Here is an 18963-nt window from a genome sequence, read left to right as displayed (position 1 = left end):
ACACATCCGAGAACTGGTGTTCTTCCCTCTCCCAAATCACTACCTCTATTACCTTCGATTATAAGCCGCGTTCTCTCCCTAATGGTTTCTTCCTAATTTGTGGGAACCGAGCATGGCAAGGCATCCCCCCTCGCCTTCTCGGAGGTCCATGTACTATCGGCCGGTTGACGTTGTTTACGCCCAACAAAAACCAAATTGTTAATTGGCGAAAAATACAAGTCGCACCCAATTCGGCCCGTTCTAAAAGAGATTTGAAAGATTTAGATGACACCTGCGACAGCGAAATTGTACATTGGTCGAAACTCGAAGAAGTTGCATGGATCACCTTCCTTCCTTGGGTGGCCATCGCACAATCTCTGGGTGAATTGGCCCACCTGGAGTGCTGGGCAGCTAAACAAGCAAATTTGACATCAACCGCGCTCAGCGACCTTCTAGCCGACGAGGAAATAACAAGGCAGGCAACGTTACAAAATCGGGCAGCAATAGATTTTCTATTGCTGCTCCACGACCATCGTTGTGACGAGTTCGAGGGGCTCTGTTGCATGAATCTGTCATCCAAGGCCGAGGACGTCCGGATCTCGATTGATAAAATGAAAGAAATGATAAAACAAATAAAGGAGGACTCTTCAGACTGGTTGGGGAACATGTTCGCAGGATGGGGGTTGTCAGGATGGGTTTCTTCGGTTTTGAAAACTGTTGTTTTGGTTTTGTTCATTATATTATTAGTTTCGATCACTGCATCTGTTATCTGGAAGATCTTGAGGAGACTTTTGTTGAAGTTAATGTCCCCGGTAGAGGTCAACCGAGCGGTGATGGAAGAGGAAAGGATGTTTGGCGAAGAGGACTTTGAAACTGCACAAGTGATGGACTACCCCGGTTTTGACAGCTACTCGGAGGACAGTTTTTGAATTGTCCTAGTTCCTCTCTTCCTTTTGTTTTGTTTTAAACAAAAAAGGGGGAAATGTTGGGGCGCGTTGGTTTGCTCCCCGCACCCCCGGGTTCATACTTGGTCTAGTCCTGGAGCGTTCCCTCCCTTTCTCTGTTTGTTACCCTGTCTGTCATCCCATACCCCTCCCAGTTTAGCTATGTATCCACATAAATCCCTCCCTCATCCCCTGTCTATCACTCGGTGGCCAAGTCCCACTTTCTAGAATCTTCCAGTCAGGCCATCGGGTGATTGGCTCAGGGGCCAGGGACACTCCCCATTCCCACTCCCATTGGTCGAGGTATTTGTCAGTTGAATATTAGTTACACCCCCCTGAATCCCTGATTGGTTGTTTGTTGCCCTTCAAAAGGCGCGGTTAGGCGCGGTTCTTGGTCTTCGGCTTGTGTTTTTCCCTGGAATAAACCGGACTGTGACACAGCTGGAGTCCGTCTCGTTCCTTCCTGCGGATTGCAGTCTCTGTTCCTCACCTGGGAATCCTCGTCAACGTAAGGCTGCGAAGCCTTAGGCGCTCTCTCAACCTCGCGTGGGCATAGGAGTGCGCCCCAGTGCTGCCGGTGACGCTGGCCACAGCCAGCCGGGTTCTCCTTTGAGGTCAGCCGCCGCTGCAACTTGTCTGTAACAAATGCCAGTTTTCCTCCCTCCTTTGCATGCACTTGAGAAAAACTCGTTACCTCAAACATGACAAAATATTCAAGACTGTAAGCACAAAATACTGCATTGTGTTTTCAGTTCAGTAATGCCACACATGAATTTCAGAACAAATTCAGTCTTAGCAATAACAAAAAGATTTTTAAAGTCCTTTATTAATCTGAATATAAAAAAGACAGAAGCTTCCTACAATATAGGACAAAGCTCTTGCTTCATGAGGAAACAAAATTTTCTTTACAAAGTGAAAAAATAAATACCCTCTTAGAGTAAGGTTTATATGCTAATGTGTCATAAAAAAGTAGAGTTTTAATATTTTGACAAAATGTCTGTGCAAAGAAACAGATGCATAAACACACATTACTGCTACATTAAGGCAATATGAAAAGTATAGTCAGAGAATTTCAGTAAAGTGACAGTGTACTTTTCTAGCTTTGATTAAGCCAGTATTGCACCCAAACATGGTCTCCAGTTCTCTCTGTACCCTGGAGAAGACATTAGGAAACCAGAGCCTAAAATGCCCAAGTAAAGGGGTGGAAATCAAAAACATTTTATTGGGTAGGTAATTTCCTGCTAAAGATGCTAACTGAAGAAAGCATTTAAAATTACATAACCCTTAAAGATTAATGGTGCATGTTTAATAGTTTAAAATCAGTCTCCAAAAATAAAGCCAACTTGAAGGGCAGTTGCCCTTCCAAGACCACCAGCCAGAAGTGGACTGTGGGAAACTTGGGAGTACCCTGTCCACTGAGAGCTGTGAATGAACTGCCACAGCAGTGCTTCCACAGGACACTGGCAACAACACGACTTTCCTGACCCACCCTCAACACTTGAAGATTAACAATCTTGTCCTCCCTTTCCAAAGCTATTCTCTCAGAATTGTTTTCTGTTTAATAGAATTCTGAGTTAAGCACAACTGCTTAGTGAAGCCTTGTAACTTCAGTTTAAGAACTAATTTTTTAAAAAGAGATCTCTCCTTTTAAAAGCAGTTTACTAAAAGCAGAAGCTATGAGCCTTACTAAACTGGTATGTGTAAAAGCAAGTCTTACTATTAAAATAAACAGTGCAACTGTACTAAAAAGGATTTAGAGCATGTAAAAGAAAAGGCTGCGTTGCTTTCGCCAGGTACGTCTGCATGTGTACACCACATTCTCAGGGTTACTGAGCTTTGTGGCGACACTGCTGTGCTACAAACTTATGGATCAGTCTTTAAAGAACATGAATCAATTACACTTCTACTCTCAGAAGATGTCCCAAACCATTAAGGACATGCTGAACAAATATGTTAAAAAATGCAGTATTTTTTTTTTTGCTTTTGATCGTGGATAGGTGCCAGAGTGATTGCCTTCTTCACAATCAATGGTTGCATTTCTTCTTAGTGCAGTTTGAAGAGTACATGATGCATCTGAAGTGTGTACGTAGATCATATCACAGTCAGATTGAGAAGACTGGTGTGGGTTGGCAAGTACACATGCTGGACATGCTCTACACGAGATCTGCAAACAGGACACGACTGGAAAGGAAAAACATTGGGAAATTAGTTTACTTTGTATTTTCAGAGTCTTTGCACTTCCTGCAGACTTCATATACACAGTAACAGCACTTTTTCCATCATTCCATATGTAAGACAGGGTATGGTGAGAAGCATGCAGCTCATTCTTAGCCTCATCACAAACTATGTTAGTACATCATTCATACAGAATGCTTTCTAAAATTAGTTTGCCACAAACAAAATTTTGTAGTTTTACTGGAGGAACATCAACATAAACATATTAATCCATGACCATCAAATATTAAAAAAAAAAAAAAAAAAAAAAAAAAAAAAAAATCAAACCTTCCACACAAATTGGTAACTCCAACTTAATGGCACTGCACTTACCTGTAACTGGGAAGCACAGGACTTGCAGCAAACTGTGTGGCCACAGGGACAGAAGGTTGAATTTATCTCTTCTTCACAACACACCATACAAAGCATGGACTCCTTCAGCTTGCGCAGCTTCTCTTGCAGGGCTTTTGTCTGTTGGCAGCTGAGACCCTCACAGTTGTCACAGTTCATGCTGCTTTCTGAAGACTTCAGAGGGGAACTTGGTGGGGTTTGATCACTTCTTGAAACAAGATCCACAATGCCAGCATTATAAAGAGCTCGCCTCGCATGATCATAAACTTCTTTTGATGTTCTTTTAATATCAAAGACGTATTTTTTACCAAGATTAATGTTTTCATTCAGAAATAGAGATGCAAGGTGACCCTTTAAGTCTCGACTATACTGCATCATGACAGCACTGGTGACAGTGTCACACCTATAAAGCAATAGGACAAATGCAAATTTGGTTAGTTAATACCAAGAGAATGATTGGTAATTTGTTCCCAAAGTTGAAGTAACAGCACTGAAATTAAAGCAAATGAAACAGTCTGAGGTAATATTTAAGCTCTTGAATGATCTTTGCATGAAAATTCTCCTTTGAAAAGTGTAAAATGGAAAGTGACAATTACTTTACATCTTCAAATATGAAGTGTCTGGTAAAATGGAGTCAGCCTATGGAAGGGTCTTAAAAGAATTATGCTAACAAACAGCAAACAGTTGCTTAATCCACAGTTCAGCCTGACAACACCTTTTTGCATGGCATTTCCAAACACTGCTCTAAAGAATTCCAATTAAGAGTCTTTGATTCTCAATTTTTATCATAGAATCAAGTAATGTTTTTAACCCAATTTCCACCCAGTACTTTATATGCTAGTATTATGTCATTCTGAAGGGAACCAGTGTGAATGGAGTGTAGAGAATTAAGGCATTTGTATTTGCCACTATGCATTTCAGCTACCCTAACCATGCTTGTCACATATTTCAGTGATCCAGTTGAATCTTCAGAAGCCTATTAAGGCATATCACTTCTCTAGGCAACACAGGAAGGAAAACACAAACAGATCAGAAGGACTACAGCCTCACAGGGCCTGAGGTCCAAGATCTAAGCTTATGGCCAAATGCTATTGCCAAACTAAAATTCTGCTTAAATTAAAATCAAACTGTGAAGGACAGAAAATTACAGGCAGATACAAAGATCAAGAAGTAATTGAAACTGGAATGTGGTAGTTAATTTAAAAAAAAAAACAAACAACAACCCCAAAACACTGCTAAGTGTGTTTGACAGCTAGTCTTACTGATCAGTGTTGGACACCACAGAATAAATTAAAGGGGGTTGAAAATTTGCCCACCAACAAATAAGTATAGCACCCCTACCTCAAGGAACAACAGGACAGAAACAGTGGATAGGTGCTGGCATGAAGCAAAATCCTGAGCATGTGAGCAAGGACAGAGGAACTGTAAGAAGGTTTCAATATATGGGATGGTGGCATACAGATAACCTAACAACTGAAGGGGCCAAATAAAGGACCTACACATTCTGAATGACCAAATCTTCCCCACTCTCATTCTGTCTCTTACATAGGAACAAAAAAAGTATGTATTGCTTATCAAGTATCAAGGAACATAAGTTTATACTTTGAAATGCTGTTATTCACAGTGGGAAAATTTGGCTTACTTTTCTTGTTACTTCAACCCCACAAAATGGCAAGTAGCAAAAACTTGTTGTGCTTCTGGACTTAAGAGGAAAAGAGAGGCTGCAAAGACAATGGAATTTCGCAGAGTATTTCCAAAGTGCAGTTAGACTGCTGGCTGCTTAAGCACTTAGATCAAACACTGGAGAAGAGCAGCAGCACATGACTCTAGGGGCAATACTGACCTGTAAAATGCATGTGTCTCTGTAATTGCTCTGTAGAGTCCACTTGCTGCCCTTGTACTGATCATCTTAAACAAGAGAACCACACTATTACCAGACTCCTTGGTAACAGTCAGATATACATTCTTTCCAGACTGAGTTGCCATTTGAACAACAGGATACGCAATCCTATGAATTAATGTCAAAAAATAAATGTTATTTAGTTGCCCTAAGGATTAGGGCATTTTCCACAAACTATCACAGCGCATTTTTATCAGAAGTTACAATGATTTCTGATAGTAGTCAGCATTGCTGATTGAAAATGCTGCCCTCAAAAATATATATAAAAATCAAGATTATTAAGGTCACTTGTTTATCTTGATTACAAGCAGGTACTGCCCTCAGACCCTACATCCCAATAGTCACTTTTAGTAATTCTCAGAGCCGTTTTGTATATTTATGTGAAAACTAGAGGCATGCTCCATATTTTTGAAAAATTGATCACACAAACAGTTCCAGGAAACACATACCTATTGATTGGACTGAAGTCATCTTTGCAGATGGATATGCCTTCAGGTCCAACACCAATAAGGAGTTTTTGCCCTTCACTATCTCTCACCGAGTGCCACTCTACCCCATAGTTCTCCAGTGTTGTAACAATCTGTAGAATCTGGTATTCAGCAGATGCTTGACTTAGACCTTCTAGCTCCTTGTGCTTTGTAATAATGCTGTTGATAAAAAGATTAAGGATAGGTGAAATAATCAAGTATCTGCTGTTTCTGTCAGCAGCTTGTTTTAACATGGGTTTTTAGATGACCTAGTTAAACAGATTAGTAAATGCTCCTGACCTGCTTTATCTGTCTGTAGATTTCCAGCAATTATGAACTGGAAATAGTTGAGAATTACCAAAATATGCTGAGAACATCAAGGAGAAAATACTGTGCATTTGCTTAGAAATTAAAAAGCTACATGTAATCAAAGCTTTCCAAACAACACCACCAGCCCCAACATATTTCACTGAGCTACCACTAAGTTTATAGCTAAAGAAAACACTACAGAAAAGTATGACACACAATGTTTCCTGATACTCAGGAGCTACGAAGATGTTTCAGAATTCTGTTTACTTTTCAGAGTAAGGGTACTAAGCCAGATAAATTCCTTCATTAACAAGTACAGGTCTAGGGCATACTTACAATTTAAATACCCTGCTCCAGGTACTTAAATATATCTGTATTTCCTCACCTACCAGAGTTTCCGTAACAAAAACAAACAAACAAAAGTCTCAATAATTGAGCTTAAAAATTTAACTGAAATCAGAACATCAAACATTCAGGTTGGAAATTTTGCACTCCAAAGCTATTACTATTAAATTCCTCATTTACACTATATCACCAGCAATTAAATACATAACAAAATCTTCTGCTGTTGGTCTCTAAAAGGGAAACTAGATCATTGTGCTTTTTACCTCTCCAAAATGGTAGTGGTGAGTTCTTTTGCACACAACTCTTCATAATTGTACTTGGCAGTGTTCTGGTTATAATCTCCAAACTTCATCTGTGCCAACAATGCACTAAGTTCAATTGCATGTTCTGAAGAACACTGAAGATTACCAGCAAGAAGATCTTCTTTTATATGTAAGAAAAACATATGCCTGCAACACAATCAGAAACATTTGCTTACACAAATTGTTACATGATATCTGTAAACAAGACATGTAACAAGTAACATCTCGGCTTTGTTTGGTAATCAACTTTGCAAGGAATGCAACAAGCAGATGAAGCCTGGAACAAAGGAAAGAAAAGGGCCTCCATCTTATCCTTTATTTACTCTTAAACCTTAAGCTAATAACTGAGGATGGCATCTAAAATCACTACTAAAAGAAAAGAGCACTTCATCATCATCCTGAGTATCAAGAATAAGAACTGCTTTAACTCCTAAGGCCGCTCTGTAATTTCAACTTCGTGAGTAAAATATCAATGAAAGATTTCAATTAGTTTCCTATGTTTACACCTTTATTGTGATTTACAAGTTATTCTTCATTTCACAAATGTTTTGAGATGGGAAGAGCATCTGAAAACAAACACACTTCTGTTAGGTGAGAGGGGAAGCCATATTCCCTCTACACACTGGAAATGTCCCTGCCACCACAGCCACGGTGTCTCTGCCAGCAACAGGATTAACAGAGTTATGTGAAATACCTGAAAAGGCATTGGGGAATGAAATAGAAAAACAGCTACAGTGTAAGCATTTGTCAGACCAACCTTTCCACTTGGGACCAAGGCAGGTTTGACAACTTGCTGAAAATTCAAAAAGCTGCTCTTAATTATCTAATACATTGTTTGACAGACAAATCAACATCTTCACCAACATTAACAGCAGCATGTCATTATCCCCTGTGGGCTGGCCTAACTTCTACAGCTCATCCTTGTTTTCCTTCAGGGGTCACAATATAAATTTCTTACTACTTAAGGCTCAACATAGTTATGGAAGCCAGATGGAGAATTATGTACCACAGATTTATGTATCACTGAAAAAAAATCTTTCAATAAATGAAGCCTAGCACCCACAGGGATGTTTTGGCTTCACAGGAACAGGACATTTACTCTTCTAAAATGAAGTGTAATCTACTTTTAAGAAGAGCTTTACTGAAGCTCTGTATTTAATCTCTCATCACTCAAGTTGAAAATGCTAATAAATGATGAGCTTTCCTTCCAATATTCCTTTGAATATCTTACATATATTCTGTTGTAGCATTTTATAATTCCTCTGTACAACAAGGCAAACAGGACTTTTTTCAGCATTATGAGCAATTACAGGACTTGCAAAAGTTGCATTCTTTCTTAGCTCTATTGGTAAATGCTGCAACTAAGAAGATACCAGCCTAAAAGATGCCTCACATCCACAACTTTTTGAATCTGAGCAAAATAAAATTGGTATTAAATTGTCTTGTAAGCTTTCCTACAGTCCACTGCCTGCAAGAATTCACAGCTCCAACACTTCCCTTTGCAAACCATTTGTCATGCTAGAGCATCATGCTAGTTGTGATGCAAGTGCTTAATCACATCACTGTCAAGTCTAAACATCAACCTACACTCTTCAGCAGTTCTAGAGGGGGGTCTGGTGGAAGCCAATGTCCTCACACTGTGCAGAACACAACTTTAGTGGCAAGAGGACCAGACCTTCAGACAGAGTTGTGTCCACTGTCAACAGGTTATTCCTTCTTTAGGCTTTTTTTTTTTTTTTTGAGAGAAAGAGTCAAACCCCTGCTCCCATGTGTCTCTCCTACCTTGCAGAGTCACAGCTCTTTGGACTTGGGCCCCAAAAGGCATATCTGTGGCCTTTTAAAATTATTTTGTTGTACAGAATCTTTTTGTGCTCTGCCCATAAATCTAAAGAATTCAGTATAAGTTACAAAAACACTAGAGCCCAAATAAATTCAAATAGCAGGCCTTTCCCTAACTCAAATCATCATTTCATAAAATGAACAGCTTCTCATGCACTCTTGATCCTCTGACAATACCAGAACAGGATTTCCAGTCATTTTACGTACTAATTACACAATTCCAAAAAAAGATTAGACTTTTTTTTTCCTCATTAGCTAAAACATATTTACAACTACCACACCTAAAATCTTGTATCTTCGGGGTTTTATTCATGACAGCACTGACTACACAAGCTAAAGTCAAGAGCTCTCCTCCTGCCCTTATTGACACCTCAAGGGGAGCTGAAAACCAAAATATTGCTCCTGCAAATACAGATGAACTACAGAAACAGATACAGCAGATGCATGGCTTGTCATATTCCATTACTACAAAGCCAGTAATGGCACAGGAAGACAAATGGGATTAAGGCACAATGTGAAGTAGCATCATGTCAGCTAATGTGCAGTAACTTCCCATAATTGGCTCACATCACATAAGAGAAAACACCTCACAAATACTCAGTTACTTTGCCTTTTTTTTTTTTTTTGCTAAATAGAACAAACAGCACATATAAAGGACAGTTATTGCAAAGTAACTAGCTATGCAAATTCAGTCCATCTGCACCTAAATAACCTAAACTGCACCCATAACAGGACAGTGAATGACTTCACACTGACCTGTTAAAGAGCAGCAGCCCTGAACCAAAGCTCAGGCAGCAAATTTTCTGCTGCCTTTTTTTTTGTGTCTGCGTTGGTGGGGTTTTATTGTTTGTTTTGACTCTTTAAGTGTGTTTGATGAAGAAAAGGCACCTAGAATTTGAAAAACAGTGAGGGTTATGAACACATCTGAAAAATTGGTTTTGATTAGCCCATCCAGCTGCAGAGTGCACTCCTTCAAAGTTATATTAATATCCATTGTAAAATCATTTCTCTTCAAAGGTCCTAGCCTTTGGTAGGACATGACATGACACTAGCCACCATCTGATAACAAACGCAGAATTAATTTTTTTTTACACTAAACAAAGTCTTTTGATCCTTAAAGAAAAAGGCCTAAGAATGTGATTTTATTGCTGAATACAGTCAAGTAAAACTAAACCATTAGGGTCTTTGATGCAGTTCCTTATCTAGTTCTGCAAATTATAAAGGACCCGATAGACTGTCTTGTAGAAAACATATCACAGATATTATTAGTTGCAAGAAAGGATTTATGTAAGTTTTTGTAAATTAGATTGTGACCTAATCACCTCATACAAAATCCACCATCCTGTTTCTCTTGGAACCTTTGGATATGATAAATTTTAAGACTCTTCTCACTTCTAAAGATACTCAGGTTGTACAGTAAAAGGATACATTTTTTTCCAAGGAATTATTTCAGCACTAGTATTTTAGACTTAATGGAATTCTTAACTAGCAAGTTTTAGAATAATCAACTGTTAAGACTAAAAACTGGACTGTTTTTACCTTCCTCAAAGGTTGCATTTCCAACATTGCTGGTAGAAAAAGTTTGTCCACCATATAAGAAATTAAATATCTTTGTTTCTGCATCATTCACACTTCAGTTGCACTTGATACATTAATATTACATGTTACAAATTTGAGAAATAAGTGAAGTCAGACCAAAGGTATGTCTGAATGCTCCTACCCCCTGCCCCCGCCCCAAACATTCTCTTAGCATACTCAGCAGCTTTTTACTACCCTTGTCAAGGGTTCATTTGATCTTTAAATCTCCACAACTCTGAACTTTGCTCACCAATTGTTGTGACTCCTAGTCATCTTAACACCTGACAGACATGTTGGGACATTGATCAACAAGTGGCAACTTTAAGGACAAACAGAACTTCCCATGACACTTGTAGCCCAAGTGACATGACAGCTACACATGACAGCATCAGTACAAAAGACAGTCTTTGTAACCCAAAATAGCCTTTTCTGCCCCTCTGAAACCCATGCTACCTAGACATACCTGTGTATTCAATTGTGTAGCATTTCCTCTGAGTTTGGTAGTTCAAAACTCTACATAAGCATACTGACTAGAGGGCAACACATTAAGTTTGCCAAAGCTACACTCCATCAGTCACTGCCCAGACAGCTTTCTTCCCTTCCAAAAGAACAAAGGGCAGTTTTACAATTAGAACAGATCACAGATTTTCTTCTAGCATTAGCATACTGGTGATTTTATATTCATTTTGCATCCTTATTTTTGGATCCATGTTCTGCATATAATTTAAGATTTATGTACATACAAAACACTCAGTAAAATCAAATGTGGTGTGATTAATGCATTGCAGTTGGATGTAAATAATTTGATACAAAAACTGTAGAAAGGGGAGGTTGCAAGGAAATTTCAGCAGATGGTCCATTTCACAAAAATGTATAGCTATCAAACCAAAGCCACAGACCCAGATATCAATCACATTAATTGCTTTTTGCCTCCCTCTGAAGCAATTTATGCAGGCTGATGATACTGAACACTGCTACCAGAAACAGACATCAGAACTTCACTACAATGGAATTCCAAGAGGGAGCAAATCACCTAGTTAATGTTCATCCAAACTATATGGAAGTAAGAACTCCACAAAAAATACTATGAAAAGTACATGCAACACAAGATCATATTTTCTTTTGTAATTCATTGAAGACAATTATGTGCATTAGGAATCAAGGCTCTGCACTACTACTAGTAGTAGTTTCCACTATTTTTTAATCAAGGCAAAGGAAACAGAGCAAATAGGTAGCTAAAAATTTTAAGCTCTAAACTTAGCTGTCAGTGGAAGAAGTGACAAACCCCAATCCTTTACCAAAGAGGTGTCTGCATATGACTAATGACCCCTAAAAGCACAGCCAAAAGACCTCATTCTCTTGCCAGACTACTGGCAAGAATCTTGGCATACCTCCCAAGGAACTACCTGTTCTCTTTGGGGTATGATTGCTTGCCACAGGTTAATGCTCTTTCCTACTGTGCAGTACATTTACTGCTCTGTAGTCTAAAACCAAAACTAAGAGGCATGATTGTTCTCCCTAAAAATATACTGATAAAGATTTCTAAATCTATAGAATATAATTCTGTTTTTAAAAGCAGACAAGGCCACCCCACATTAAAAAAGCAATATTTTCTGCTTTTATTATGCTCCTCAGTATCTTTTTTCTTCCTTGCTCATAACAGTGGATAAAAGGTTACCAACTGCAATTTAACTCTGACTTAGACAACAGATCCATTAAACTCATCCCAGTATCAATCACACACACTTTCATTGCCTTGTAACAAAGGCCACGCTGGCTACCCAATGCTACAGGATAAAAAGCAAGAAAACCATCCTGTTGTATGTATCTGACTCCTCAACAGATTTAAGGCCATTCTTAATTTCAACTTGTTCATTAATACAACTGGACAACACAGCAAAAAAGTGTACTTTGTAAATATAATTCAAATACTGGCAAACTTCACACAAATTTTTAACAACCTCAAAACCAATAATCGCCACTTTCAAGGTTGGCAAAACACAGCTCTTTTGAATGCTTCATGATATGGTGTGGCTCACTAGAATCTGACATATTTCGTGGCTTACATGTGAATACTTGACTTTCAGTCGTGCTACACAAGACAAATCATGCTGAATTTAAAACCTAAACCCATCATTCTCCCAGACTGCTGCCGGACACCTCTGGCCTCTTGGGCGGCTCGGCAAACACTCTTCCCGGTAAAGGGCGGGTTCAAGTTTCAACACTCGTCTGCTCCGCGTTCCACACCAGCGTGCGGCCGATGCCCGGAGCTCTCTGCCCCGGCCAGGGGCTGCGCTCTCTCAAACCGGAGCTGGCTCTCCCGGGCCGCGGCCGCTCCCGGTCACTGTCCCCGGACACCGCACTCGGCACGGCTGCCGGGCACCTCCTCCCGGCCCCACCCCCGGCAAAAAGTCTCCTGAAAATTCCGATTAGCCAAGTATAATCCTTTCTTTAAGCCGCAGCTCCTTACTGCAATTCAACACTTCATATTTGATAAATGAACCACCCACAAGCCATTCAGTAAAGAAGTGAAAAGCAGATTTGCTTTTCTCCCCCAACTGTTGCACGATCTATCAAAGAAATACAGTGAAAATGAACAAGACACAAGCCAGAGCTGTGATCCCGATCTTGGACCATCACATGTGTCTTTAAGCAAACAGATAATGATCCTTTTCAATCCAGTGTGATTTTCCATGCTAAAGAAAACTTACAGCTAGCTCTTCAAACTTCTCTAAAGCAGCAGCACACTGTTCACATCTCAGACTTGTTAGTAAATCTCTGACAGCAGCAGATTAAATTTGAATGACATTCTTGCACTGAAGCACTTTTATTCCACTAAAAACAATTCTAAACTATGAAATTGTGGTGCAGTTTAGCACCAGGTAATCAAATAAAAAACCTACAAGTTGAGATCCAAACAATAGAAATAAACTGCTTTTAACCTTGTTAAAAAAGTGCAATAAAAAGGGTTTCTCCACAAAATTCACAGATTCCCAAAACACTTAGTGAACGTGGTTTGCTGCCACAGTGGTCAGAGGTAAAATTCTTTGTGCTCTATAGCCTTGTATAGGAATATTAAAATGGGCTGCAATTTTCCTCTGGGCTGATAAAGATAACAGAAGCAGAGGTTGATGTTCTGTTGCCAGATTGGCTTTCACAGCATGTAGAAACCTGAACATTAAATTGCTACAAACAAACATACACCTAAGTTCTGAACTCAAGTGCAAGGCAAGGGTCCCTAATGAAGCTCTGTAACTGGGGTTGGCAAAGGTTCCTAAGCATACAGAAAAAAACCTGGTAACTCAGTCACAATGCTTGCCATTATAATCACGATGAAGCACATCAACAAAATTTAGAATTACTTGCAGCTTCTCAGATTTCAAAAGCGGTCTCAACATGCATCTAATTTATATGTAAAAACAGGATCAGAAGCTGCAAGCAAAAGACTGGAAAACTCCCCCAGCATTCTTCACACACAGGACCACAAGGCAACAGCTCTGCCAGAAACACCCCATACATCAAATACCGACACAACAGCTAAAGGAAACTAAGGACACCCATCACTTTCTTCATCAAGACTTTGCAGATAAAGATGAAACAATGTGTCAGCTTTAACTGTACAGCTAATCCTTGCAATTCTATGATAGACCTATTGAGTCTTAAGTTTGGCAACAGGTTTACAAGTTTTTAATCTTCTCCTTGATGTTTACACAAACTAAGCATGAATTCACAGTTACATGCATATGTAAATCCTCAAGCAGACCTGAGTAGAAAAAAAAGCCACTCTACTAAAACTCAGTGTCAACAATCCAGGAGAATACACATTTACCACAGGCACTGGAATTCTAGGTCTGCTACCTGTGGACTACTGGGCTTCCACAATTAAAAGGCAGTTATTAAAACCTGACATACAACTTGTATTTGGTTTTAATATATCTCTTCTGACGCCTAAGCCCGGGTTAATTTTTAAATTGCTTGTTTAAAATATTAGTTTCAGAACCGTCTTAATACCTAAAAGAAAGCTTGCCCCACCTACATCCTTTTAAATAATCTTTACAGTAGAGAAATACTTGCTGCTTTGATGTAGGTACATAAACTCTGTAACATTTTAGCTACACAAGCCAGTATTTGAGGCCCTTAGGGCATGTTTCACCAGTTCAACCTCTCTATTAACTTCCACCTCCTGCCAGGTCTTGCATTGACAGTGTGGAAGGCAGGGACACAGACATCTGTAAAAGCCTTGTGAAGCTGAACAAGCATTCATCAATGATAGCATAAAAACACCACTTTGAGGTTTCCTGAGATTTTCACCCTGATTTGCTTTGTGAGCACAGACACATCCGACATGCTCAGGGTAATCTCTTCTGCCTCATCAGGTATGAAATTGGGTGGCTCCTTTTGTTCAACTCAAATGCCATTTGTTATTTGGCTTTATACTTACCAAGAATATTTAAATACAAGTTTCTTTAAGGAAAAATACTCCACCATATGCCACACATAGTAGAAATTATTTCCTAAATAAAAGTATATCAGAACTGCAAATCAGTTTAAATGCATTTGCCTGACTGAAACTATTATCCAGGACAACCATGGTCTATCACCACAGCATTCTGAAAACTTCAACCATGTTGATGAGCTGGAACCACTGCCCCCCAAAAGCCTCTCCCCTACACATTAGATCAAAAAATTAACTTTAAACCTTTTTCCTATTAAATAAACACCAAATCAGACGGTCAGCCTCTGACCAAGTTCTTAAGACATTCTGTGCAAAAGCACCGTGTTGTACACATGGTCTGAATTCTGAAAGTACTAAGTTAATGGTTCTGAGAGTGACAAGTTCAGATGAGTAGTGAAAATGGGTTTTGGCATTATCATACAGACACTAGATTTCAATTTGCCCCATTCATATTACTATCCAAAACTAACAGGAAAAAGTAGTCGGAAAGTCAGAATTAAGTACACATCTTTTAAGAATGCTGTACTCATAATTTCTTAAAAGTTGCAATTCATGTGGTAATCAAAACTCGAGTAGTAAAAGCAAGTGTTCCCTACTAATCTTAGAAGACTATTTCTTCTGATTTAATAACAGTACCACAATTTAGTTAAGAGGACTTGCCACAGAAGCAGCCAGACAGCTGTTTCTTTTGTAGCCTCTAAGGGCCTGTAGCTATATGAAAGTTACTGTAACATAATACCAGACAAAAAGGAATTCAGCAAGTTTTTTTGCACTGTGGGAGGAATTGTTTCCTGCCTTTCTGTACTAGTGGTTCAGAATGACCTAGAGTAACACCACAGAAGAGAGGTTACTATCGGACACAAAAATACCATATAAAAAGTTTGCTACTGTAACTTAGCTTCTTCCAGCTCCAGCACTAAGTGCTCAGAAAAATTACTCACACATTATTTACTGGCAGCTACACGAAGCTTAATGTTTCCAATTTAATTAATATTCTAAAAAAAAAAAGGCAAACTTCAAAAACGCTAAGATTTTAAAACTACATAAAGTAGTACAATAAGTAAAGCAAAATTACCATATGATAAAAAAATAAAAATAGCATGCAAACACTTTTATAAGTTACAGAAATTGAAAACAAAATATTAAATTAAATGTGCTTACAACCATATTTACTTACCTTGTCTGTTCCTGTAAGATAAGATGAGGCTCAACAAAAAACTTGACTCTCAGTTTCAATCGATAAGGGGCTAAACCATCCATCTGCTGGGAGATCCTGTTCCTCAAATTCAGCCATAGGTTCTCCCCTTTGCTGCCAGTGAACTGCAGTCCAAAATAATCAACTTCTATAATCCCCAACCTTCTGCAAACCTGGAAGAATAAGATTCTTTACAGGCTACATGACAATGAAAAGTAACATCTGAAGTGGTCTTTCAGACTGCTCACTTAAAACGCACATACAAAATGCTGCTGTTAGCACCTTCATACAAAGGCTTAATCACTTGGATTTTAGATTGCATACAAAACAGACCAGAAAAAAAGCACTAAGCATGAGCTAGGAATTTCTCCACTAGCCAAAATACACATGGGCTTCCACGGTCAAATTTCGCCCCCAGGACAGACACTTCAGAGGGTCAGCGGATTTCCACAAGAGGAGAGTATCTGCTACTCAACATCACAGCACTTGCTGGGCAAGGAGGAGTACAGTCACCCACGAGGTGTATTTGGGTGCCCCCCGCAGACCGGACCGCTCCTGTCTGCCCCCGGCAGCCACAGCGAGGCGGCGGCAAGGCGAGAATGCACCTGGACGGCAGCTCCAGCCCGCTCGGCCCCGGATGGAGAGCGCTGCATGCAGCGGGTGCTCCATCCCCCGCCTCTGCCCCACTCCCGTCCCCTCCCGGGGACACTTCCAGCGGGATTCGCTGGCGAGGCCCGGGCCTGCGCTTCCCACGGGAGAGGGGCTGGAGAGCCCCGCGGCGTGGGATGCAGCACCTTCTGCATTCAACACGGAGAAGGGGTTGGGGGAAAAAAAAAAAGAAAAACACGGAAAATAAAAACAAGAAAATACGTAAGGCAAGCGGGGAGACTGCGGCGCTCCCCGCCCCCACCGCCGCGGCCGCCCCCGCACGGCCCAGCCCCGCGCCACCGCCGCCCCTCGCCTGGCGCCCGGGCCCCGCCGCGGGCACAGGGCGGCGGGCTGCCGCGGGAGCAGCGCGGCCGCCGGGCACCAGCGCTCGCTGCTGCCCCGTGGCCACCGCTGCGCTCGCCACAGCCCCCGCCCCGAGCGCTGGCGCCCGGCGGGCGGGCGGCGGGGAGAAGCCCCTCACCTGGTTGAGGCAGTCCTCGCCGTTGGCTTTCGCCTCTACCTCCACCTCCATCACCACCGCGTCCGGCCTGGTCACATAGCACAGCATGGTTGGGGACAGCCGGTTCCGCTGCTGCTGCCGCCACGGACACCCGGAGCGGCCGCCGCCGCTGTCGCCACGGGCTGAGCCCCGCACGCCTCGCCCGCCGCCCACGCCCGGAGCCCGGCCGCCACGCCGGCGCCGCCAGCGCCGCTCCCTCCTTATGTACCCTCCGCTGCCCCGCCCCGCCCGGGTCCGCACCTGCGGACCAATCTGATGCCGCCTCTCATGGCTGCGGGCCGCCGCCGCCGCCAATCAGCGCCGCCATGGCCGCGCGAGTGTGTGTTGTGCCCGCTCTCTGGCGCCCCCCGCCGTGCTCGCGGGGTCGCGGCGCGCACTGGGGCCGCTGGCGGGGCTCGCTGAGCTTCCCTCAGCCTGCCACTGCCTCCCTCAGCTTCCCTCAGCCTCGCTCAGCCTCCCTCAGCTTCCCTCAGCCTCGCTCAGCCTCCCTCAGCCTCCCTCAGCCTCCCACTGCCTCCCTCAGCCTCCCACTGCCTCCCTCAGCCTGCCACTGCCTCCCTCAGCTTCCCTCAGCCTCGCTCAGCCTCCTTCAGCCTGCCACTGTCTCCCTCAGCCTCCCACTGCCTCCCTCAGCTTCCCTCAGCCTCGCTCAGCCTCCCTCAGCCTGCCACTGCCTCCCTCAGCCTCCCACTGCCTCCCTCAGCCTCGCTCAGCCTCCTTCAGCTTCCCACTGGCTCCCTCAGCCTCGCTCAGCCTGCCTTAGCTTCCCTCAGCCTCCCACTGCCTCCCTCAGCCTTCCTCAGCCTCCACAGCCCAAAGCTGCTCACCCTCACGTTGTGTCCACTTAAATCAAAGCAAGGTTTGCTTTTCGAAGTGCAGGTGGGGGCCAAGCCTGCTGGGCAGGGACAATCTGTGATACATGTGAGAGAGGGCAGCCGTGGGCTGTGTGACAACCAAATATTGCCTTCACAGAATCACAGGATCGGTTAGGTTGGAAAAGACCTTTGAGATCGTCGAGTCCCGCCTATGATGCATCACCACCATGTCAACTAGACCATGGCACTGAGTGCCCTTCCTTAAACATCTGCAGGGGCAGTGTCTCCACCACCTCTCTGGGCAGCCCATTCCGATGTCTAATCACCTTTTCTGTGAAGAAATTATTTCTAATTTCCAAACTGAACTTTCCCTGGTACAGCTTGAGACTTGTGTCCTCTTGTCCCGTTGCTGATTGCCTGGCAGAAGAGGCTGCTCCCCACCTGGCTACACCCTCCTTTCAGGTCACGGTGGAAAGTGATAAGGTCTCCCTGAGCTCTGGCTCATGTCTCAGCTTTCAAGCACTCCTTTTTTGTTAAATGCAAGAAAAAATTCAAATTCATGTTCTCACTCCCTCTCTCTGTACTCTCTTTGGCCTCCTCAACTCTGTGTTGTGCAGAATGCAAAACCCTGGAAAAGATGGAAATTTGAGGAACGACTGGTCAAGCCCTGTCACAGCCTCCATGGGCCACCATGCCAAGGGATGGTGGAGATTTTACACTCCCTGAACTCTGTAGATATGAATCTCGTAGGTGATTCCTAACCAGGGGAAGAACACTTGCACCAGGCAAGCCCTTGGAATTTTGTGTTTGTCAAGCATACCCAAGGTGCATAAAGTAGTTTATGCCTGCTTTCACAATGTAAATTGAAACAACAGGGAGGACTAAGTACAAAATGCACGCTGTGTGTGTTGCCCAAGAGAAGTGTAGATCAAAGACATACTGAGCAGTGCAGTGGTGAGAAACAAGAGGCTGTCACCAGGCAGAAGACTGTAAGATATTTCAGCTTTTTCTCTTAGACAGTGCCCAAAGGGTTGCAGCGGGTACTTGTCACACGAGCTGTCTCTTGTGTGCAAACAAAGTAGCTGAACAAGTAGCTATGAC

At 42.2% G+C, this 18963-nt stretch overlaps 1 protein-coding gene across 1 annotated transcript; it reads right to left on the bottom strand.

Annotated features, from left to right (window-relative positions):
* Positions 1 to 1729: 1729 nt before the first annotated feature.
* Positions 1730 to 17211, bottom strand: MYLIP (myosin regulatory light chain interacting protein). The gene is made up of 7 exons (XM_064423681.1): positions 17009 to 17211; positions 15862 to 16052; positions 6773 to 6958; positions 5838 to 6035; positions 5332 to 5496; positions 3471 to 3891; positions 1730 to 3104 (listed from the first exon to the last, which is right to left on the bottom strand). The coding sequence occupies exons 1-7, from the start codon at positions 17093 to 17095 to the stop codon at positions 3015 to 3017; spliced, it is 1338 nt and encodes a 445-aa protein (XP_064279751.1). The 5' UTR covers positions 17096 to 17211; the 3' UTR covers positions 1730 to 3014.
* Between the last annotated feature and the right edge of the window lie 1752 nt (positions 17212 to 18963).

Source organism: Passer domesticus, chromosome 1 (assembly GCF_036417665.1).
Source record: "Passer domesticus isolate bPasDom1 chromosome 1, bPasDom1.hap1, whole genome shotgun sequence".
NCBI lineage: Eukaryota > Metazoa > Chordata > Aves > Passeriformes > Passeridae > Passer > Passer domesticus.
This window is presented reverse-complemented; position numbering and strand designations above follow the sequence as displayed.

Excerpts from the sequence above, each read along its gene's own strand:
- MYLIP (XM_064423681.1), bottom strand. The coding sequence starts at position 17,095 with ATGCTGTGCTATGTGACCAGGCCGGACGCGGTGGTGATGGAGGTGGAG. Across the intron at positions 16,053-17,008 it reads GCGAGGACTGCCTCAACCAG|GTTTGCAGAAGGTTGGGGAT; the intron begins GTGAGGGGCTTC and ends TTATTCTTCCAG. Across the intron at positions 3,105-3,470 it reads CCTGTGCTTCCCAGTTACAG|TCGTGTCCTGTTTGCAGATC; the intron begins GTAAGTGCAGTG and ends TTTCCTTTCCAG.